General features: G+C 38.0%; 1 protein-coding gene across 2 annotated transcripts in view; it reads left to right on the top strand.

Moving 5' to 3' along the window:
• Window positions 1–8139: 8139 nt before the first annotated feature.
• Window positions 8140–25006, top strand: part of LOC115229640 (zinc finger C3H1 domain-containing protein) — a 73590-nt gene continuing 56723 nt past the window's right edge. Inside the window, exons 1-3 of one of the 2 annotated variants that reach the window (XR_004997190.1) lie at window positions 8140–8930; window positions 21730–22088; window positions 23809–24001. Coding sequence is in view for 1 of the 2 variants with exons in the window: in XM_029799968.2 (XP_029655828.1) it covers window positions 8240–8930; window positions 21730–22088; window positions 23809–24001 (1243 nt within the window). In the remaining variant the exon portion in view is untranslated. The remainder of the gene's footprint in view (window positions 8931–21729; window positions 22089–23808; window positions 24002–25006) is intronic. The other variant, XM_029799968.2, reaches the window with a different exon arrangement.

The following is a 25006-nucleotide window of genomic DNA, read 5'->3' as shown; positions in this document are numbered from 1 at the left end:
CTACCACCTTCTCAATACATGACTTTAAACTGAAACTGCAAACGTTTCTAAACTCGGAACTTTGAAAAGCTTATTTCAGATTTATCAGTATTGTTGCTATTATTGTTTAATCTTAGATTAACGCATATAAAACTCACCTACGGTCAAAGGTATTTCGGTCTTGGTCATCATTTTTTTAACTATATTCCATCCTCTAAATACAGTAGTTTTGGTATGTTAGAAATTTGATCGCTATTTCTACATGTTGAAAGTTTACTCAAATTTACGTTAATACTAGGTTAAAGCCGCCATTCAACCAGGCTTCCAGCACATGTACCCCACACCAGAGAACTATTCACAAATACTGGGTAGAGTGGCGACTATGCAAGATTTTTTAACCGTATACTCGACCTAAAAGAAAATAAATGAATAAATAAATAAATAAATAAATAAATAAATAAATAAATAAATAAATGAATAAATAAATAAATGAACCGATCATTAATACATTGTACTACTCCTCTTCTCGTCATGAGTTCAAAATTCAAACACATTTTCTTCCACGCTTTTCTTCCCGTACGTAAATGTCTCCTGTTAAACACCGCACGATCGCCTTACAAAAGAAGCCAAATAAGTGCCAAACGGAATAAGGAGAAAACACAACCGTATAATGTATAAGAGAAAAGACTCTATTTAGGCGTTGATAATGTGGATAGCAGAGCGGGTGTTCGTGAGTGCTACAAGTGTCCGTGTTCGTGAGTGTGACAAGTGTCCGTGTTCGTGAGTGCGACAGTGTGTCTGTGTGCGTGTGTGCGTTATGAGTGTGAGACAACACAATACAGAGCATAGAAGGAGTGTCCAGGCACAAATGGAGATAAATACAAGTTTGTAGTAATGAACGCAATAGTATTAGTTCTGTATCAATGAAGTTGGTGGTCACAGGGCAGATGCCAGTTCAACACATGTTGTGTAGCGGTTGTGGCTTCAATGCTGTGCCGGGTTACTTTGGTACAGAAAGTTCTCGCAGGTAGACTGAGCTGTTAACCTTGGTGGGTATTCTCAACAGCGTAAAGTTAAACCTAGGCGAATTGCATGAAGGCAACGGTGGTGGTGACGGCATTAAGGCGAAGTCGATAATGGTGATGGCGACGGTGGAGAAAGGTCCTGAAATGCTGCGGTGGTGTTGGTGTTGAGTCGCTGGAACATGGCTGTCTGTCGCTGGATGCTCTGTGGTCAATGGCCTAGGACCAAAGACACAAATGGTTTGTCGTGACTAGCTTTAAAAGGGTTTATATGGTTCAAACAAGGTATTAGAAAAACAGTGTCACGGGACCTTATCTGAAGGTTGCAATTTGTTGGTTTACACATTGGCGCGAAATAAAGCAAGAGATAAAACTGCACCAAAACCAACCAATCAGAGTAGCGGACACAACAGGGCCTAAACAGCCGAAGGAAGGCTGCTCTCTGCCACGAAATTATTTGTATGATGTCTCTCAAAGGGGGATAACGTATTTCACTAACCGCTACAGAGCTTTTCATCAGTCCTTTTGTTGAAGACAAAAGAGACGATAATAAAAAATGGACATAACTGTTGTGAAAAGGGGAAATTAGAACGGTTGGTCAATTAAACTGGTACTGGGTCACCATTTATAGACGTTCGAGTGAGCGTAAAGGCCGGCTGAATATATTTGTGGCTGCATGTTAGAAAACGAGGGGTCACCACTTGTAGAGCGACCGTATGTAAAGGAGGTGGTGACAAATGTCTCCCTTTTGAACGCCGCACGGTCGCCTTACAAAAGAAGCCAAATAAGTGCCAAAAGGAATAAAGAGAGAAACACAACCGTATAATGTACAAGAGAAAAAACTTTATTTACAGGCGTATTCGTGAGTAGCAGAGCGTGTGTGTCTGTGTGTTCGTGAGTGCGACAACAGTGTGTGTCTGTGCGTGTGTGCGCGCGTGCGCGCGTTATAGAAAGAGTGTCCAGACACAAAATGGTATTAATTACCAGTTCGTAAGATACACAATAGTTAGTTCTGCAACAGATAAGTTGAGGCAAAGTGGAGAGCCGGTTGAACACATGCCGTGTAGCGATTGTGGCTTCTATCCTATGCCGGGTTACAGAAGATCTCGCAGGTAGACTAGCTGTTAACCTTGGCGAGTATTCACAAACAACGTGTAGTTAAACCTGGATGATTTTGATGTGTATATATTGTTGAAGTCGACGGTGGTGAAAGACGACGTTACGGTGAAGTCGACGAGATAAAAGCAAGAGATAAAACTGCACCAAAACCAACCAATCAGAGTAGCGGACACAACAGGGCCTAAGCCTCCGAAGGATGGCTGCTATCTGCCACGACGTTATTTGTATGATGTCTCTCAAAAAGAGATAATGTATTTCACTAACCGCTACAGCTAAAATTCTTTTTTAAGCACCCTCCACAGTATTCCCCGAAAAATCCACCCGACTGGTTGGTATGAAGTCGTTCGTCAAAAGACATCGTCGAACCTGCAGACTTGCTGTCTCCACTCTCTGTCATTTGTACTGCTACTACTGTGGCAACTGCAGGGTCATAGCCAGCTTCTAAAGTTAATGGGAGCAAGCATATAAAAAGAAAGATGCTATAACACATACCAAACACTTTTAAACTCATTTCATTTGTTTATGTTTCTGTAACAATGTCAGAAATTGAAGAATTAGAGGTGTATCAAAATTAAACAGCAGAAAAAGTAAAGAAATAAGTAAACACAAAGATACCAAAAGGAACAGAAGAAAATTACAAAAGTTTAAAAAAAGAGAGGAAAAGGGAAGGAAAGAAAAAGAACAAAAGTTATTAATCTTTTCTACTCTAGGAACAAGGATCGAGAGGACGAAAGGATAGGTCGACCGCGGCGGAATTTGAACTTAGAACATAAAGACAGACGAAATACTACTAAGCAGTTCGGCCGGACTGCTAACATTTCTGCCAGCTCGCCGCCTTACAAAATTTATAGAATACAAAAGCAATGTATAAGCACCGACACCCATAATCGTCACGTCAGTTGTTTCTTACTTTCATTTCAACCCCGTGCTTGCAGCTCTCGCCTTGAGATTTAAGCTAGCCATTACAGGTTTTTGCAAAAGATCGAGGGCAGCAACGGAAAATAATCTTCGTCATTATTGTCAACATCAATTTTATCATTATTAACTTAATTTAAGTCATTTAGATATTGTGATCGGTGTTTGTTTAGTTTGGGAGTGACTTGTATAAACAGGAAGCGTGTATATGTGTAGAAATGGAAGTGCGTATGTGATTTGTGTTTGTACTTACAGCACTCTTTAGTAAAACCAAGGGAGACCCTAGACCTTCGAACAAAAACCGGTGACCTGGAACCACCACAAAAACTGACGATCTCGTAATAACTATTCACGCTCGACAGCCATCTTAAACAATGATTGAATGCCGCTCATATACAGAAGATCAAGTACACCTTCGAACAACGAACCTTCCACAAATCCTGAATGAATATTGACGCTCAGTTGTTTCGATTACCGTTACATACTGTGCACAAAAGTCTTTTCCATTGAAAAATTCAAATACAGAGGTTTTTCATCGCCGATTTTCCAGTTTGAGTCATTAGGAGTGCGAGAAGTTTTCTACGTTCAAGTATTACCGACTACCCTCCGCTATTTTGGGCTTCCAAGGGTCCTCAATAGATAGTTGAATTAAAGTGAAATTAATTTCGCGAATAGCTGTGGAGCTATACTTTCATGTTTTGCGTGTCGATGTGTCTCAAAACGTACGAAAGATGTTAACTTACTCTCACAAGATGTTGCTTTTTACTCTTTCCCTTAACTTATCAACTCTACCCAGTCTTTTACAGACAGACCTAGAATGGTGAGATAGAGGCAAGATGTTGCATAGCTCGAATTAGTGTAGATTTTTAATGGTTGCTTGACCTACTAAAAGTAGCATCCAAATCTCCATCGAATGCTACCCCCATCGTTGTTAAAAGGAAGAGTAGGATAGAATGACACATTAGATTCCTAGACACACACATACACACACACACAAATTATATGATCAGAGCTGGAATGCTTTTGTCCAAGTTTATTCGGACAAGAAATGTATGCATGCCCTTGACAGGCCTTCCAAAGCCAGCGAAAACAATTGTGAATTGACGACTGCAGAAGATGGAGGGGGAATTTCCAAAATGTTGACGTCTTGAGGTTGAAGGATTAAACAGCGAACACTGAGGTTGACGAGAGGAAAAAAGACAAGTGAGTTGGAAAGGCCTGAATAGAGGTGATATGAGACCAACCAGCTTCGAGAGAAAGTTGCACAGTGGTGTAGCTAATAGGGGCATAAAGGGAGCGACCACACCCATCGAGCACGTTTTTTCAAAACCGGTGCCTTTTCAACAACTTATTTTTGGTAAACTATTTACTTACTTCTATCAGTAGTTGTAAGTTTCATATATGACGTTGTTACTGAAACATGAACAAATGAAATGAGTTTAAAATTGTTTGGTATGTGTTATAGCATCTTTCTTTTTATATACTTGCTCCCATTAACTTTAGAAGCTGGCTATGCCCCTGCAGTTGCCACAGTAGTAGCAGTACAAATGACAGAGAGTGGAGATAGCAAGTCTGCAGGTTCGACGATGTCTTTTGACGAACGACTTCATACCAACCAGTCGGGTGGATTTTTCGGGGAATGCTGTGGAGGGTGCTTAAAATTTTTTTTAAAGCTATTATGGGAACAAAAGGTGTTTGAATTTTGAACTCATGACGAGAAGAGAAGTAGTACAATGTATTATGATCGGTTCATTTATTTATTTATTATCTTTGAGGTCGAGTATACGGTTAAAAAATCTTGCATAGTCGCCACTCTACCCAGTATTTGTGAATAGTTCTCTGGTGTGGGGTACATGTGCTGGAAGCCTGGTTGAATGGCGGCTTTAACCTAATATTAACGTAAATTTGAGTTAACTTTCAACATGTAGAAATAGCGATCAAATTTCTAACATACCAAAACTACTGTATTTAGAGGATGGAATATAGTTTAAAAAAATGATGACCAAGACCGAAATACCTTTGACCGTAGGTGAGTTTTATATGCGTTAATCTAAGATTAAACAATAATAGCAACAATACTGATAAATCTGAAATAAGCTTTACAAGGTTCCGAGTTCAGAACCGCTTGCAGTTTCAGTTTAAAGTCATGTATTGAGAAGGTGGTAGTGGAAATTAGTAAATGCTTGCAGTTTCAGTCGGTCATGTATAGAGGTGGTTGTGGTGGCGGTGGAGGAGATAACATTAGTAACCGGGACAAAATGAGTAATTTCTGATTTTCTGTTACTTTCTCTTCTCATGTTTGAAACCATTATATTGCAAGTATAGCATCATTATTTTGTACTATTGCATCATCTTTTGGAGACTACTTAACTTATCTTGGCTTAGTTACTTTGTCCCATCTAAACTTATCTTTTATATGCTCAAAGAGAACGGTGATATTTTTCTGAAATATTCTTCTGAATATGTCATAGTGTTTTGAATGCATTTAGAGGTCATTTGTGTAGCTGATATAGTTTTTGTAAGATAGTGAACATTCGTGAAAATAATATTTTTTCCTCAGAGTCAAAAAATATAGTAAAAATTCCTCACTACCCACCCTCTCTCTCTCTCTTTATAGCTTCCCAACCAGATGGTTCTAGGTTCAGGCCCACTGCGTGACACTTTGGGTAAATATCCTACTAATAGCATCGGGCTGACCAAAACCTTGTGATTGGATTTGGTAGACGGAAACTGAATGAAGTCCGTCGTGTGTGTGTGTGTGTGTGTGTGTGTGTGTGTGGTGTGTGTGTGTGTGTGTGCGTGCGTGTGTGTGTGTGTGTGTTTGATATTCAGGAAGTAAATTTGATAGATAACAGTGTCAGGAAATGCAATTTATGAAACAGAATGAAGTGGGTTTTTAAAAATATTTTATTTATAGAACAGTGAATAAAACGTTAGCTGTTTCAATCTTGACATTTCAAATATAATTTCTCATACTAACACAAAACCATACATTTGTAGGGGAACAGTAAAGTTATTTGAATTGACCTTAGTAAATGGTTGGTATCTATTTTAGCGTCTGAGAAGAAGGAATTAAAGGTAACGCTATTCCTCGTGTCATTTTAACAGGGAACAGAGACGAAACCAATTACCCGAAGATATTTACTGTAATGGCCTGTTATTTTTATCATTCCAGTATTTTTCTAAGTGAATAATAATGAATAAAAGGCAAAAACATTATTTTAAAAATTATATCTCTGTCGATTGTTTGAGGTGAACAAAACGAGCAGGAATTATGACATAAACAATGATTTCATTGGTATTTTATTTATCGACCCTGTAAGGGACAAATATCAAAGCGAAACCGACTGGATTTGAACTCACAACTTAAGGAGCTGTACGAAAATACTAAGCTACCACCTCCAAAATAAAGAACACAAATATTTATTAACAGGAATACCAATTTTATGTATTACTTTTATTTGCAATATGTAAAAAAAAAAAACCCACAATAAAACGGGAACGTGGTAAATAGAAGTGACATACCTACACAAGAGTGCTCCCCCGACTTCGTTTCCTCATAACTTCTAGAATGGATATTTTCTAATGAATTTTTTAGGTTACAAATACGCTTCAGATGGTGTAGATTCCGATTATATCGGAATTTATTGTGACAAAATTTGTCCGAGGGTAGGGAAAGAAGTTTCAGAAAATTCACACAAAGTGACTTTATTTCCTAATAACTTTTTTAAAAAGTAGGTATTTTTTAAATGAAATTTTCTACAAATACCTTTCAGATCGCGTAGATTATGATTATATATATATATATAGTTATATCATTTGATAGCTTAATCATATATCAATTAATTAGAATCCCTAAACACATATAAAACATCTAAGGGTATATTTTCCTCTGAAGATATTATGGTCTGGCCATATAAATTTAATATTTACTGAGTATTAATTGAAACAGCTGTAAGGGATGATGATTAATTTACTGTTAATAATAAACAATTATTAACTTCCCGGTCTCCATTTTCTTTATATATATCATTGGGCTCACACGCCTGCATACCGACGCACATTACATGTGTCTACAAAATGAAATTTGAAATTCCGAAAAAAAATTGTGGTATGTGTCAGAATGTATGTGTGCGTGCTCACTGTTTTTTCTTTTTTTCACTTCAAATTCCGATATGATCGTAACCTGCCCATCCTAAAAGGTATTTGAAGAAAATTTCATTAAATATACCTGTTTCTGAGTTATGAGGTAACAAAGTCAATTCGCGTGAATTCTCCGAAACTCCTCTCCCCACCGCTTGGAAGATTTTTTTTTTCACAACAAATTCCGATATAATCGGAATCTACATCATCTGAAGCGTATTTGTGGAGAATTTCATTAGGAAATAACTATTTTTCTGAAAGTTATAAGGAATCAAAGTCGGAGTGGGGTACACATTTGTGTGAGTATGCCATAAAATTAATATGCATTGCACCAAGGGATACTCGTATTCGCATCTAAAATTTTTGAAAGCATACCGAAACACTCTCAGCATTACCGAGGGTGATCGCGATGTTGGGGAGCTGGCACCATCACGAATATTATTTCAGACATTGATGAATCAAGACGCTAACAAAGTTATGAAGTTCCTTGTCAGCATTCAGCTCAGCAAAACATCGAAATGCCACAGGTTGAAAAATGTAATTTACACACAAATTACCGTATTTCAACATCATAAGAAAAATAATATCAATATGCATCTATACCTGAGAATTATAGTGTATTATATCGATTTCAAATTTTGGCATAAGGCTACATATTTTGATGGGTGAGGAGATAACGAACTAGTACTTGATTAGTTCTTATTTTATCAAACCCGGAAGGATGAAAGGCAAAATTGACTCCGACAGAATGTGAACTTAGAAAGCTGAAACTAAATAACACTCTAAAGATCCTGTCAATCAATCGTCACAAAATATATTATGGCATATATATAAATTAATCTGTAAATGAGAATTATATTGTAATTTTAATAAGTTACCACAGTGATTTGAAAAAGGGATTGGGAGGCCCAAGTGGTAATTAATGGAACGAAGGGGAGATAATTATTAGTTGACTTTAGCTTAGTCAATCTTTAATAACGAAAGCGGATAAAGAGAAGTAACGCCATATTGTGTTGAGGCGAGACAGAAGAAGAAAGTTCGTGTAAATACACAAAATAAACATGGAAGACATGTTAATTGTTGTGAAAAACCCGAAGTATTATTCAGCGAAAGAAGAAGGGGAACTCTCAGATGACGATGAAGACGGAATAGTTCGTAATGAAGGCCGTGGTGAAACAGACGAGAACAAACCAGTAGAAAACAACAACAACAACAACAACAAACATTATTGTAGGAAACCTCCATTGTTTAACAATCATTCCAGAGGTATTTTTGATAAATTTGGTAACAATATGAGAGATCCTTCCTGTGGTAATGGTGCTCCTTTCCCATTGTCTCCAAACCGTAGCGGTGAAGACAGCCCAAGTGGGTACTTCAAAAAACGGCGACCACCCCCGCCACCTTCGTTATCTTGTGGTATGATGAATCCGGGTGGCCGTAGAGACAACAGCAACCCTATGTCTTCTGACATGTGTGGTAGTAATTCTAATACAAGTGTTAGTGGTGGTTACTGGGCACCTCCGCCACCTTTAAGACCACATCACCCGTCACGAATTCCTCAACAAATGCCACCGATGTCTCACCACCCTTATCGTCCTTCGCCTCCAAGGTGTCCAGGTGGACCGGGTGTTGAGAACCTTGGCCCTGGAGGACATGGTCAGATGCCTCCTGGTAACAGAGATGGTCTTCCTCCTGGGCCTTGGCAAGACAATCGTCGATACGGTCCTATGACTCCTCGCAGTAATTTTCAATGTATCCTTTTTTTTCACTCTTTTTTTTCATTCTTGAGTAATCAACATTAAACTGCTAAACATTTATTGCTGTATTCATTCTCTCCTCGGATAATTGCAATGTTTTATATACATTTCTATATTGTATAAGTTAACGGTAAGATGTTTGTTTACATTATAACGTATATGACGAGCGACATATCCGATTATTTTTAAATTCTTTAAAAAATTTTATATCGTTAACATTGTTGATTATCTTAAAGTAAAAAAAAAAGAAAAAATTGACAGTAGTCATTTAATATTAGGTACAAACCATTTTAGAAACCTTTCGTAGGTTAAGTTTGTATTGACGCAGTAAACATGAAATGTAATTCACAATAAGTATTTGTAGCTGAGTTGTGAAAGCAAAAATTTAAATTCAAATTTTTTTTTTTATAACAATCATCAGTTCTCCTTTCCATGTTATATGTATTTTTTTTTTCAAGATATATCTGTATGAATAGATATAATAATTATTTTAACATTTTCTTGAAGAGTTCGACTCTAGAAAGATAAATGCAAAGTAGACATGTATCTTGCGTGGCCAAACTGCCACATATTTTACAGAAAATAAAAAGGACTCGTATTTTATAATACTTTTATATTGTAAGCAATTCCTCTTGTTCTAATGTAACTTAATAGGTTTCTCTAGAAATGTCTGTTATTAAGGAATATTAGTGAATACAAGGAAGTTGTAAACATTTTGGTACCACAGTTCTGACCATTTCTTAGGTCTGTAGGAATCAAAGGGAAAAGATGAAGTGGAAAAAAAAATCACATATTTAAAAATAAAACCATAAAATGTGATCTTTTTCATGCTGTTGCCATTTTGATATTTAAATGTAATGTGACTTTTTCTTGCTCGTTCGCTGTTTTAGAAACTAAGTTTGTTGTTTATCAAGTAAACAGACTTCTGTTGAAAGGCGTTCCAATCGTTACCTTTTTGTATGTTTAAAATTAAATCCTACATTATGGCCTATCTTTCCAAGACAGTAGGGTGTAATTTGATGGTTTTAGGTTGTTATTGCTTGCAGATCGATCGACCGCATATTAAAGGCAATTTTTTGCTTGAACTATGGTTTCGACTGTCAGCAACAGAGAAGTTAATTCTCAATCTCTTGTTTATTCCCATATTACCATAATTTAAATGAAATATTCATTTGTAACTTATGTTACTACTAAAATAATTTTGTAGTTTTCCTCAAGTTTTAATTAAAAGTTGGAAGGAATTTAGATACTAAATCGTTACCAGATTATTTCGAGTAAACTTTTCAATTCTTATATATAAATTTCATTCAATGTAATCTTTCCTGTCTACTTAAATTTTATGTTTGAACAAGTTTTTAATCCTTAGAAGCAATGGTTAATATAGTCTCTATTTTTTCTTATAGTATTATAGATTCCAACTTTGGTATTAACTTTGTCATTGATAGTTTTTTTTTTAACATTAAGTTTGGTTTTATGCTTGCTTGTAATTTCATTTATAAAGCGACGACAGCATACAATGGTACCAAAAGGTAGCCTGTTGAATTAGCCATGCATGAACTGTTTTCAAACAATCTGAGGAATATGTCTTATGACGAATATGAGTCTGTGGTAACTAAAATTAAATTGGATTCGAAAATAGTGTGTACCGTCTCCACTGTCGTTGCTTGACGTAGACTTAGTTTCTATTTCTAGCATATTTAAAAACCTCTATTTAGTTCCCTTGCTGGGATTATTTGTCTTACTGAGTCTCTCCTCCTTCCATTCTTCTAGTCCTTTTTAAAAATTATTTTTACTGAAAAATACTAGTTTTCCTCAATGGCAACATTCTGCTCTTTTAAAACAAATTATATTTATTCTGTTCACTACTACATTATAATTCATATCGGTGAGTAATTTCTTGACCTGCTAAAGAAAATCTCACTATTGTTTTCGAAGGAAAAGGCTGGCTCATAAGCTCCCCCGCCAAATCCTGTAGTGGCTTTTAGTCTGTTCACTCGTGATTGACCTGTGGCTAAGCAATAGGAGTAACAAATAGAATAAATTATATATCTCAGATATTGAATTTATAGTTTTGCCCAAACTATAACTTCTTTTCACTCAATGCAGGCTATTCTAATATTAGATATCTTAGAATTATTTTCTAGAAGGCTAAACGTTTTCTATATTTTTGTAGCTCACTGGAAACATTATTATCATATTGTTCGAAGAACGTCTTAATAATAATTATCATTATAATGATACTGATACTATTTTCATTAATGTAAAACTATTAACTTTTGTCGTGGAATTATTGCGGATGAGCCGTTGGAACAGCACTAAATGTTTGGTCTCTAGTCATTCTGATATCGAGTGTAACTTAATCACTGGTCTACCCTATAAGGACAAAATAATTTAACGTAGCTTCGCGTTTATTTTTCTTTACTTTCGTGATTTAGACAACTCTCCACTTGTTGGTGTTCTTTGTTAGCCCTCCTAACATCAGCTAGCATTTACCGCTCTCCCCTCCCGTATTTTCCTTTGCCCGCAGGATCGCTTTGCACATCTTTACCTGTCATCCGCCATGCGCATCGCATGTCCGTTCCCACAGTCTTCCCTCGAGCAACCACATTTGATTCCTCTACTCTCTCTCTTTCTCTCACACGCTGCTTTCGATTTATTTTGAACTATTACTTTCATTTTGATTTGTGCACGCCTTCTTTTCTTTCTCTGACAGTCACCATCGATAACGTGTAACTCCATTACTTTCATACAGAGGCCATTTGATCTTTTCTGAAAAATAATACCCAATTAAAAAGAAACAAACTTGCATAATGTTGTAACAGATATATGTATAGTCACGAGTAGAATGCTTATTACTCATATGATGCCTGTTCCATTAGGGCTGACCTGAACAGCAGTATTGATTTTCTAGGAAAAACTTCATAAATTATAAGGCTTCTTACATCCACCCACCTCCTCTTTTGACTAATAACGTTATTAAAAAGGAAAATATTTGCTCATAATTCCATCAAAAGTGTTCTTTATTGAATAAAATGGTTTTTATTTTATAATATAAGATATATTGCAATTCTTTTACAAAAATATGTATATAGATGTTCTAAACCTGTAAAAGTAGTACCAGTGCAAAGCCCAAATAGATATTATCAATATCAATTACTTCCATTATCGAACACGCACATGTTGATTTACTGGTTGCTGAGGAACACTTTATGACAATATAAAAATTACGTATCAGTGGATTCAGTTAATTTATATTATGTTGCACTCTTGTGAGCAATAATGTCGACTGACTAGACATTGGTTCACTGCATTTTTGACAGTGAGAATGAAATGGCCGTATCTCTAACACCAATGTCTTTAGTTAGAAGAGTACCGTTTTTCTCATATACATTACTGAAAGATATATATATACACATACATCACACACTTTCCATGATCACTTACCCCCTTGTCACCGAATTGTCTTACTCTTCCCCATCCACTCTTGCAACCCAACAACTTATCTCTCTTGTCCTTCTGTTTACTGTATCTTCAATATTCTGCTGCTGCTCTGCACTATTAAACATCCCCTATGTCCCTACTCCTTGCTTCTCTCTATCCCGCTCGTTCCTTCCTATCACATACCTTGAAGGTCCACTCTGATATGTCATCACCACTATTTTAATTGCTTCCCACCCTTTTAAAATGTGAGTAGTTATGTAGTTCCTCTACAGCTAGAAATCTGCTTCTTTTCTCATTCTTTACGTATCTCTGCTCATCTCTTAGCATAAAGTTGCTCCCTTTGGGCCTCATCTAGTAGGCTACAAGGCAACACTAGTGCTGGTTGTGTAAAATATATCTAGTATATGTTGTAATGTGGTTGGCATCAGGAAGGGCATCCAGCCATGGAAACCATGCTAAAGCTGACACTTAAGTGCAATGCAGATCTTGGGCCCATTGGATCTTCATACTGTCCAATACATTCCAGCATGTAACATAAATGTTAAATTATAGATGTGTGTTTATATGTATATTTATATTTAGTAGTGATAGGGTTCCAAAGAATCAAACAGATCTATTTAGTCTCTGCCAAGTGCATAGCTAACCGGAATGACTGTTGAGGTTATGTATTTATATATGAATACATGTTTATGTATGTATATATATATATATATATCCTCATTTAATGTCTGTTTTCCATGCTGGGATGAGTTCGATGGTTTGGCAAGCTGGTAAGGCCAGGGGCCACTAGGCTACATTGTTCTGGCATAGTTTCTATGGGTGATGCCCTTCCCGATGCCAACCACTTGAAGTGTACTGGGTCCTTTTTATGTGTCACCTGGACCAATATACATATATATACATACACACCAACCAATTGTGTCTGTTGCCAGCCTCCTCTGGCTCCTGTGTCAGTGGCAGCTAAAAAGCACCCACTACACTCATGGAGTGGTTGGCATTAGGAAGGGCATCCAGCTATAGAAACACTACCAGATCAGACTGGAGCCTGGTGCAGCCTCCTGGCTTACCAGACCCCAGTCGAACCGTCCAACCCATGGAAAACAGACATTAAACGATGATGATGATATATAGTGTGTATGTATGTACACACACTCACATATAAGTGAAGGCATAGATGTGTAGTTAAGAAGTTAGCTTCCTTACCATATGGTTGAGTCCCACTGTTTGATGCTTTAGGCAAGTCTACTATAGCGTTGGGCCAACCAAAGCCTTGAGAGTGAATTTGGTAGAGGGAAACTGAAAGAAGCTTGTTATATCTATCTCTTGTATAAGAATATAAAATGTCTGAGTTTACACTTGCACTTTGAAAATTGTGAGCTAATGGTGTTGTTGCTATTATATCAGCAAAATTGCCTTTGCTTTATAGCTTTGAAGATGTGTGAATAGACCTCTTCCTTGAAAACAGGTGCAGATTAGTGACTGAAAGGGCATCTGGCTATAAAACAACACCTGAATAATATATTCAGATAACCCATGCAGGAAAGAAAAATGGATGAACAAAAATACATTCACATACATGTTTGTGTACTTACATTGTATACATACATGTACATATGTTTATATTTGTATGAGGTTAGTTGAAATTTAGGATTGCATTGGACTTTACCAGACACTTAGTAAACTTGATTTTTCTTGTTTCAACATTCTGTCATCCCAACCACTTAACAGAAAAGTTTCTAGTTTCATGCTGCCATTTGTCCATTACTATGACCTGAACATTACAATAACACTGGTTTGATTTTTGGTAGATGTTTACTTCAGTACAATCTTTAGTATTGGCCTCTATATTTTCATGAAAATTATCACTAGTTGTTATTTGATCTCTATGTGTTGTGGAAGTTATCTGATTTAAGGAGTGACGTTGTCCACTCCTAGTTTTCATAAGTTCTTTACCATTAAAATAGCAGGATTTTTTTTTACATTGGTTACTGTTGAAATATTTCAGATCATCAGTCTAAACAATACTCACTTGCAAAATTGGTGAGAAAACTTCTGCTTTAAATATAACACTTTTAAATTTACAGAGATACATTACAGATTGATATGGTGAGGTGGCATAAAGCACTCTCCTTGTGAACATTTTGATATGGGTCCTATTATTTTCAGAGTTTCTCACACAATTCTTTAAGGAATTTCTTCTCTGGCAGCATTGTGTCTAACAAAATGCCATGTGTTATTTACTTATGACTCTTTACAACCTAGTTTCAAATCCAGCTGAGGTCAGCTTTGCCTTTCATCCATCCAAGGCTAATAAAATAAGTTATAGTCAAATACTAGGTTGATAACGGCTAACTCCCTTCCCCTAAATGTCAGTCCTTATGCTTGTGTTAGAAACAATTGTAACTTCTTTTGTGCATTTTACAACTTGGTAGACAAATCTTTAGTTAGACATTCTGTCCTTCGCCTTTTTGTTTTTCATTATCAAAATGAACTAGATATAAAGATTACATTCTATTAAAAACATGTAAGTTAGGCATATCTTGACTGCCCCACTCTAATTTTGACTCCTTCCACCTTTTCAGAAACATGATTTTATTTGAAAGGTTATAAGCGTGATAATATATGATTTTCATAGATTAACAGTGATGCTAAGTTGTGATGTGAATTTTCTAATAGAATTAGTGACAAAAATGTGATCAAAATGCTTTGTCACAAGTTTCTTACCATCTCAGCTTATCAATCTGTCATGAACACAACTTTCATTGTTATCAATTTTATAAAAGACTTTTGATAAGACTTTTCCAGTTGTGACTAATCCTCCTTTTTGACAAACAATATTGACTAGTACTACCATGGTTGGAGGAAGAGTTGTGATGTAACAAAAGTAGTATTGTCATCTCTAAAGCAAGCTCTAGTGTTTTAGATCAAGTATGATTTTTAAAATTGACTTCCCCATATGTTTTACAGGATTGTCTCCCTTGATGTTCACAAGGCACTATTAAACTGGCCTTTTTTGCTTTTATTTTTATCTTGTGTATTGAGATAAAAATACATAATTACAAATTGTTGACCTCTTCTCTATATTGCTGTTGTTCATACTACATTGACAATTTGTCGTTATTTAACCCTAAGTCAACTTTAATCCTGTTCAAAGTATTTTCTCTTGAAACCAGATGTGGCTATGTGGTAAGAAGCTTGCTTCCCAACCACATGGTTCCGGGTTCAGTCACACTGCATGGCACCATGGGAAAGTGTCGCCTACTATAGCCTTGGACTGACCAGTCTTGTCAATGAATTTGGTAGATGGAAACTGAAAGAAACCAGTTTTGTGTGTGTGTATATACATGTTTTGCATAAAATGTGACCTCGTGTGTACCGTTGGCGATTTTTTTTGTTTCCTCTGTCTTCCCTTCTCTGGATCTTTCCTTCTATGTTTCCGATGAAGAGCTCCGCTCAAAACGTTAAACCATCCTTCTTTCCTGAGCGTCCAATAATACTATATTTGTTCCATGTCCTCGCGTTGTTGTGTTTTTTTGTGTTTTGTTGTTTGGATTAACTTTATATATATATACACACACATAGCTTAAAAATATCTCATGTTAACAAAAAATGTAATTAATAAGAAAAGAATAGTTGAATTCAATTATTCAAAATGTAATTGAATGGTTGGAGGAAGAGTTGTGATGTAACAAACATAGTATTGTCATCTCTAAAGCAAGCTCTAGTGTTTTAGATCAAGTATGATAAATTTTTTCTGCATTTTAAGTTCTTTGTTATTCTAACACTTAAAGCTGTTTAAAAAAATAATTGTTTAATTAGATACTTTGCCTCAAATTAAATATAATAAATTAGACATCACTCATTCAAGTCTTAATAAAATCAAAATTTGGTACCCATCATTCCCTTGATAAATAGTATCTTTCTCCTCCCTAGTTATGATTTCTGATGACACTTCGGTTATATATTTTATGGAGAGAGTAATCTACCATAGTGATATCTCCATTGCCTTATATGTTTTTTCTCTTTTAAGAGCACTATTTTTTTTTTCTAATTTTAAATTTCCCTGTTTATTCCTTGATTTGCATATTTCTGTATAATTCAGCTTCAGAGCAAATGGTTTTATTTAAACCTATGCATTTGATAATTCGTCTGCTGAGTCTATGAAATATTTTTATATACATACTTAACCCAATTATCCACATTAACAATATTTAGATCACCTTCACACAGGTCATATTTGAAAGCATTGTGAAGAAAAAATTATGAACATACTTTAAGTTCAACAATATAATAGTCATTATTATTATTGCCTTTATTAAAAACTCAGGATCGATCTTTCCATGAAGGTATTTCTAATGAAATACACTATGCTTCTTTAAAATATTTTTGTAAATTACTAGACTTCTGATGGGTTTAGTAACATAACTAATTTTATTCATTGAAGTTGGTGTTTGGAATCTAATAAAAACATTTTGCATAAAATTATAAAGGGCAGTTTTAATTAAAATATGAATGCTTAAAAACAAGCACTTTATATTGTAAAACCAGTGGGTTGACATAGTATGTTAAGTAGGCCAAAATAAGTTTTTTTTCTGTTCCTTGATTTCATTGCAGATTCACTACAAATTTCTGGTTAAGCTGTATCATTTTTACTTTATATATATATATATATATATATATATATATATATACACACACGTTGGTGGCATGGGTATACTTATCGCTGAGAAATGGATAGATAGAGTAATTGAGGTAATCAGAGTAAGTGACAGAATACTTAAGATTAGAATAGTGCTTCATAATAGATTAGCAACCATTATATCGGCCTATGCCCCTCAGCCAGGGCTACCCGATGGACAGAAAGACAGTTTCTATGACACCCTACTGCAGACCACCTCATTGACGAACGACAGGGACCTTCTCTTTGTGGCTGGTGATTTCAATGGGCATGTTGGACGACATGCTGGGGGCTTCCATGGCGTGCATGGAGGCTACGGTTATGGTTCCCGCAACGAGGAGGGAACCAGGCTGCTGGAGTTCTGCGATGCGAAGAGTCTTATGATCTGCAACACTAACTTCAGGAAACCAACAAGCCACCTGGTCACCTACCGATCGGGCCAGCATACTAGCCAAATCGACTACATCCTCGCCAGAAAAAGGGAAAGATGGCTGCTTATAAATGCCAAAACCTTCCCAGGCGAAGAATGCACCCCACAACATAGACTGGTAGTTAGTGACTTTAGGATCAGGACTAAGAGGGCGACTAGAAGACGACCAACATGGAGAAGAAGGGTCTGGAAGCTTAAAGACCCTGCGAATGGACAGAGATTTAGAGATATGTTACTTGAAGCCTTTGACGAAGTGGAAGGGGGTATAGCTACACATGGGGTAGAAGACAACTGGACGTTTCTGAGGGACAACCTGCTGAAAGCCGCTGACCAGATCTGTGGCTGGTGCAAAGTCCCCTTAAGACGCAAAATAACATGGTGGTGGAACAATATTGTTGATAGGGCTATTAGACAAAAGAAACAGGCTTGGAAGGCCTGGAAGAACGGTGGTAGCAGGGAAGTGTATCAGACTGCCAGAAGGGAAGCTAGGAGACAGGTCTATCTAGCCAGAGGGGAAGCAGATAAAAGAAAATTTGCCAATGTCCTGCGCCGTGAGGATGAAAGACTTGAGGTATTTCGTGTTGCAAGACAGTGTGTGAGAGAGAATCGAGATGTGGTAGGAGAGAAATGTGTTCGCATGGAGGATGGCTCACTTGCGCTAAATGAGGATGCAAAGAGAGAAGCTTGGAGACGCCACTATGAAAGGTTGCTGAATGAGGAAAATGAATGGGATAAAGAGAGTCTGCCGAATGTTGACCCAACAGAGGGACCAGCTATCCGAGTTGATAGTTCCGTGGTAGCTAAGGCAATTAGAAGCATGAAGACAGGGAAAGCCCCAGGCCCATCAGGAATTACTGCAGAGATGCTCAAAATATCTGGTAGTGTCGGCTATAGCATAGTCACCCGTATAGTTAACCAGGTGATACACGAAGGAGTCATACCCAATGACTGGTGTAGCAGCATAATAGTCAACTGCTACAAAGGTAAAGGCGATGCCCTAGATACAAATAACTACAGGGGCATCAAGCTGTTGGATCAGGTAATGAAGGTTACGGAGAGGGTTATAGCCCAGTTAATTAGAGAGAGAGTTAGCTTAGATGATATGCAGTTTGGGTTCGTGCCAGGGAAAAGTACTACTGATGCTATATTCCTGGTAAGACAGCTGCAGGAGAAATACCTAGCCAAAGGTAAGCCCTTGTACCTGGCTTTTGTTGACTTAGAGAAAGCCTTTGACAGGGTCCCCCGATCCCTTATCTGGTGGTCAATGAGGAAACTAGGGATAGATGAATGGTTAGTGAGAGCTGTGCGAGCCATGTACAGAGACGCAGCTAGTAAGGTGAGGGTTGGCAACGAGTACAGTGAAGAATTCCGGGTAGAGGTTGGGGTCCACCAAGGTTCAGTCCTCAGCCCCCTCCTATTTATCATAGTCCTCCAGGCAATAACGGAAGAATTTAAGACAGGATGCCCCTGGGAGCTCCTATATGCTGATGACCTTGCTCTAATTGCCGAGTCACTATCAGAACTGGAGGAGAAGTTTCAGGTGTGGAAACAAGGATTAGAATCGAAGGGCCTTAGAATCAACCTAGCCAAAACCAAAGTCCTAATAAGTAGGAAGGTGGACCAACCACAAACAACTTCAGGTAGATGGCCCTGCTCGATCTGTAAAAAAGGTGTAGGTAGAAACTCTATAAGGTGCACCAAGTGTAAGCTATGGACACATAAGAGGTGCAGCAATGTCAAAGGAAGGCTAACTAAGAAAATAGTTTTTGTCTGTGGCAGATGCTCAAGAGAAATAAACACTGGAAATGTGCAGAGACCAACTTCTACCACGTTCCAGGGAGACAAACTAGAAGTAGTTGATAGCTTCCGCTACCTAGGAGACCAAGTCAGTAGCGGGGGTGGGTGTGCTGAAAGTGTAACTGCTAGAGTAAGAATAGCCTGGGCAAAGTTTAGAGAGCTCTTACCCCTGCTGGTGACAAAAGGCCTCTCGCTAAGAGTAAAAGGCAGACTATATGATGCGTGTGTACGTACAGCCATGCTACATGGTAGTGAAACATGGGCCGTGACAGCTGAGGATATGCGTAAGCTTGCAAGAAATGAAGCCAGTATGCTCCGATGGATGTGTAATGTCAGTGTTCATAATCGTCAGAGTGTAAGTACTTTGAGAGAAAAGTTGAACCTAAGAAGTGTCAGTTGTGGTGTGCAAGAGAGAAGGCTGCGCTGGTATGGTCATGTGACGAGAATGGCTGAAGATAGTTGTGTGCAAAAGTGCTACACCCTAGCAGTTGAGGGAACCTGTGGAAGAGGTAGACCCAGGAAAACCTGGGACGAGGTGGTGAAGCACGACCTTCGAACTTTAGGTCTCACCAAGGAAATGACTGAAGACCGAGTCCTATGGAAGTGTGCTGTGCATGAGAGGACCCGGCAGGACTAGTCAGGCCATATCCCGTGGCCCCTACCTGGGACGTAGTCGATCCACCTGTGCATACCTTCCTTCTTGTGACACTTGTGAAGACCTGCTGAGGCAAGTGAAAATCAATCAAAATAGATGAACATCAATGGAATTTGTATCTTTGTGGTACCAGTGCCGGTGGCACACAAGAATCCATCCGAACGTGGCCGTAGTCAGTACCGCATCACTGGCCATCGTGCTGTGGGCACATAACAAACACCATCCGGTCGTGGCCGTTCGCCAGCCTCATCTAGCACCTGTGTCGGTGGCACATAAAAAGTAGTCAGTACCGCTTGTGGTACCAGTGCCGGTGGCACACAAGAATCCATCCGAACATGGCCGTAGTCAGTACCGCATCACTGGCCATCGTGCTGTGGGCACATAACAAACACCATCCGGTCGTGGCCGTTCGCCAGCCTCATCTAGCACCTGTGTCGGTGGCACATAAAAACACCATCCGAAGACCCGGCAAGACTAGTCAGGCCATAAACCATGGCCCCTACCTGGGACGTAGTCAGTCCACCTGTGCATACCTTCCTCCTTGTGATACTTGTGAAGGCCTGTTGAGGCAAGTGAAAATCAAATCAAAATCAAATCAAAACAAATCAAAATAGATGAACATCAATGGAATTTGTATCTTTGTGGTACCAGTGCCGGTGGCACACAAGAGAAAACCATCCGAAAGTGGCCGTAGCCAGTACCGCATCGACTGGCCTCCGTGCTGTGGGCACATCCGAAAGTGGCCGTAGCCAGTACCGCATCGACTGGCCTCCGTGCTGTGGGCACATGACAAACACCATCCGATCGTGGCCGTTCGCCAGCCTCATCTAGCACCTGTGTCGGTGGCACATAAAAACACCATCCGAAGACCCGGCAAGACTAGTCAGGCCATAACCCATGGCCCCTACCTGGGACGTAGTCAGTCCACCTGTGCATACCTTCCTTCTTGTGACACTTGTGAAGACCTGTTGAGGCAAGTGAAAATCAAATCAAAACAAATCAAAATAGATGAACATCAATGGAATTTGTATCTTTGTGGTACCAGTGCCGGTGGCACGTGGCACACAATAAAACCATCCGAACGTGGCCGTAGCCAGTACCGCATCGACTGGCCTCCGTGCTGTGGGCACGTAACAAGCACCATCCGATCGTGGCCGTTTGCCAGCCTCATCTGGCACCTGTGTCGGTGGCACATAAAAACACCATCCGAGCGTGGCCGTCTGCCAGCCTCGTCTGGCACCTGTGTCGGTGGCACATAAAAAACACCATCCAAGCGTGGCCGTTTGCCAGCCTCGTCTGGCACCTGTGTCGGTGGCACATAAAATCACCCACTACACTCTCGGAGTGGTTGGCGTTAGGAAGGGCATCCAGCTGTAGAAACACTGCCAGATCTGACTGGACTGGTGCAGCTTTCGGGCTCCCCAGACCCCAGTTGAACCGTCCAACCCATGCTAGCATGGAAAGCGGACAAAGAAATAAGAAGAAAAAGAGAAAAAAGTAAGAAGACACACATGGTTAGACCTGTTACACTGAGACAAGTTATAGAGATGATTAGCAATGTAGTTAATTGTTTATCAGATAATTTATAATCTCTAAATTGCCATCCATATCAGCTGTCCTCCGGTTTTTAATTGTTACTCCTACCAATTTTAGTTTTTCTTACATTGTTCTTAATGTTACAGTCTATATTAGCACACGCAGTTGTGTGTTTGTGTATATATATATATATATATATATACTATGATTTCATATGTATATGAATGTCTGTTGTTACCCTTAACAATTAATTTCAGTATGGGAGAAGAAACGGAGAATGCGTGAGAGTCGTGGATCGCTGTTTTCTGTTGGTGCTCATCAAATGTCATCTCTCAAGGAAAACAGTGACTATGAAGACCTGTTGAGAAAGTACCGTAGTATTCAAAAACAAATAGCCAATCTTGATGAAGAAGAGAATTTAGCTGTTCAGGATAAATCTACTCAGTCTCCTGGCAACAAGAATTGGGACTCCTATCGAACTATTTCTGTTAGCTCCAAAGGTTCTCAATCTCATGAATCATCTTCAGAGTCTAATAAAAAAACAAAAAGTCGATGGAATCCACCAAAATCTGGGTCAGAAAGTAATGATAAGAGAGTAGTTTTTGTTAATTCTCACGTAAGTTTTTATTTATCTTTTTTTCCAAGTTTTTCCAAAATATAGCTTATGAATTTTCATTTTGGACTGTCATATATTTAATCTCTAGAAATGATTGTCAACCTGACCACTGTACCTATTTTAAATTTTCATGAGAAAATATTTCTGTATGTGACAATGGACCAAGATGTCTGGTGGTATAAGGTTCTTGAAAAGACCTGCTCACTTAAGTGAAACTGAGTTCTAGAAGTGCTGTGTGTTCCACCCACATGTACACCCTACCCCAACAAACCAAACTACATATCTTCCTCACATTTCCTCTTTTTCATGTCCTATGCTTATCTCTTCCTCTCTAATCCTGTACTCACTATATCATTGCTATCCTGTTGTTCCTCTACCCAGGTTTCACAGTCACTACATTCCCCACACCAACACTTTGCATTCATGTGAAGTCTCTACTTTTTACTCATGTACCTTCGGCAATACCCTACCATTTGTATTCTGATCCCTGTTAGCTATGAGTATGCCCTGGCACTTCACCACCATCTCTCTCCTGCATTCTCATATTCTTCTACTCTTGCTCTCTCCATCTGACTGGGTAACCATGTATTTCCTCTACAGCAACATACCTGTTTCTGTCCTCGTTCTTGATCTCTTTGCCTCTCTCTGGCCAAGTAACCATATATCTTCTCTACAGCAAGGCACCTGTTTCTGTCACACTAACCTTTCATCACCTGAAACAAGGTTGCTTCCTCCATTCTCAAAGGTTCATTGTTTTGAAAGCTACTTGGTGATCCTGCCAGTGTTGGTGCCATGTAAAAAAAAGTATCCGGTCCACACTGTAAAATTACTGGCATTTGGAAGGACATTCAACTGTAAAAACCATGCCAAAACTGATATTGACTGCTGGTTCCATGTAAAAAGCACCCAGTCCACTCTACTGGGTGGTTGGCATTAAGAAGGGCATCCAGTCATAAAAGCCATGCCAAAACAGACATTGTAGTCTTCTGCCTAGACAGTTCCACGGAAACCAGACATTAAATGATGATGATGTTTTATACAGAATTTTAAAAAATTTCTTTTCCTGTGATATTTTATTGATATTAAAAGCTGGATTGTTTGATACTCTTGAAAATACTGACAACATTTATTTATTGGTTCTGCTATTTCATTTTACATTTTCCTTTTAATGCATGATTAGATGGTTGTCATATATGTTTCTAGAAAGGCTGTTGACTGAATACTATGAAATCATAAATGTTTAAATAAATACAAAGTCACTTCAGCAAGCAATAAACGTATTCAAGTTGTATTATAGAAAATGTTTGTCTACTTCAGCTGTCTTAAAATTAAATGTTGATTATGTAGTTTTAGCCCTTCTTTTTATATAACTCGAACATTAATAATAGATTCATTATCCCAAATATAGTCCCTATTTTGGCTACCAGCTACAGATTTTGTCTCTGTTATTCCTGATCTCATTTCTTCTCACATATGAATGAGAAATATAATTTCTTTAAATTGTAAGATTATGATTCAGAACTGTTATCCATTTAACTAAATAGCCGTGCTCTTGAGCTGAAACAAGTAAAAAGATAAAAGAAAACTTTAATATTTGTCATTCTTAATGTGATATGTTATTGTCAATTTTATATAAGTACTGAATTTTTGTATATTGTCTTTTTCATTTACTTTCCATTTTTTTTTAGCCATGTTTGTCTTTCCATATTTTGTTTTTCAGAAGGCTGAAGATGAGGATGATGAAATAGAAGAACTGCGACGCATTGCTTTAGCCTCAACATCAGAAAATAACAAACCTAAACCCTCTGTTTCAAAATCCTCTCAGTCAAAGCCTGTTAGTCGGTCAAGATCTGAGACTTTGCGTCGGAAGACAAACTCTTCAAATAGATCGTCATATAAAAGAGAGTCAACAGGTTTGTTCCCAAAACTTATTTTACCTAAAAAAATTCCATTACTACATAGATTTCTTGGATTAGTACAATAAAAATAGCCATATATATGTATATATAAAGTGCTGGCATGGTTGTCTGGTTAAAAAGTTTACTTTGCAGTATATATATATCTTTCCAGTTCCACCCCACCCACTCTTTTATAATGTGAGAAAGCATGTAGCTCCTCTACAGCAAAAAAACCTTTTCGATTATGGCCCCCTTCTTTCATACATCTCCTAGCATAAAGTCACCTTCTACTGCAGTCCCTTATATATGTGTGTGATGGGGTGGCAAATCTTTGTGAGTGTTGATGCTTACATTCCCTGCTAACTTTCTGCTTTCAAAGCCTTGTGGAATAAAAAAAGTCTCTTTCCTGAAAAACATTTTAGTAACAGGAAGGGCATCTGGCTGTAAAATCTTGCCTCAAATAAATCCCTGTCCAACCTATATTGATAAACACATTAGACATATGAATGAGTTTATATATCCTGACGGTAACATACACCCATGTTCTTGGGTTCAGTTCCACTGCATGGCACCTTGGGCAGGTGTTCTACTATAGCCCTGGATCAACCAAAGCTGTGTGAGTGGATTTGATAGAGGGAAACTGAAAGAAACTTATCGTGTGTGTTTTTGTATGTATCCTTGTCTAGGCATTGTGTGATAGTTTTAAGTGAGCATCATCACACAAGTGAGGTTATTCATTTTCAGTCTTCTGTAAATGCATGTCTAGCTATGGCAAAATATTACTTTGTTTGGAAACAGTTTCTGCCTACCAAATCCTCTCAGGAAACTTTGGTTGACCTGAGGTTATTGTAGAAGATACCCAAAGGCTCAAGCAGTGGAACTGAACTTGAAATTACTTGATTGGGAAGAGAACGTCTCAACCACACAGCCATGTCTGCACTTTGTGTGTGTGTAAAATCGTGTATATATAAAATGGATCAATATAATTTTGTTGAAAGTTTGCAGAATTTTATTTACCAT

The sequence above is a fragment of the Octopus sinensis genome, linkage group LG2 (genome assembly GCF_006345805.1).
Source record: "Octopus sinensis linkage group LG2, ASM634580v1, whole genome shotgun sequence".
NCBI classification, from domain to species: Eukaryota; Metazoa; Mollusca; class Cephalopoda; order Octopoda; family Octopodidae; genus Octopus; species Octopus sinensis.
This window is presented reverse-complemented; position numbering and strand designations above follow the sequence as displayed.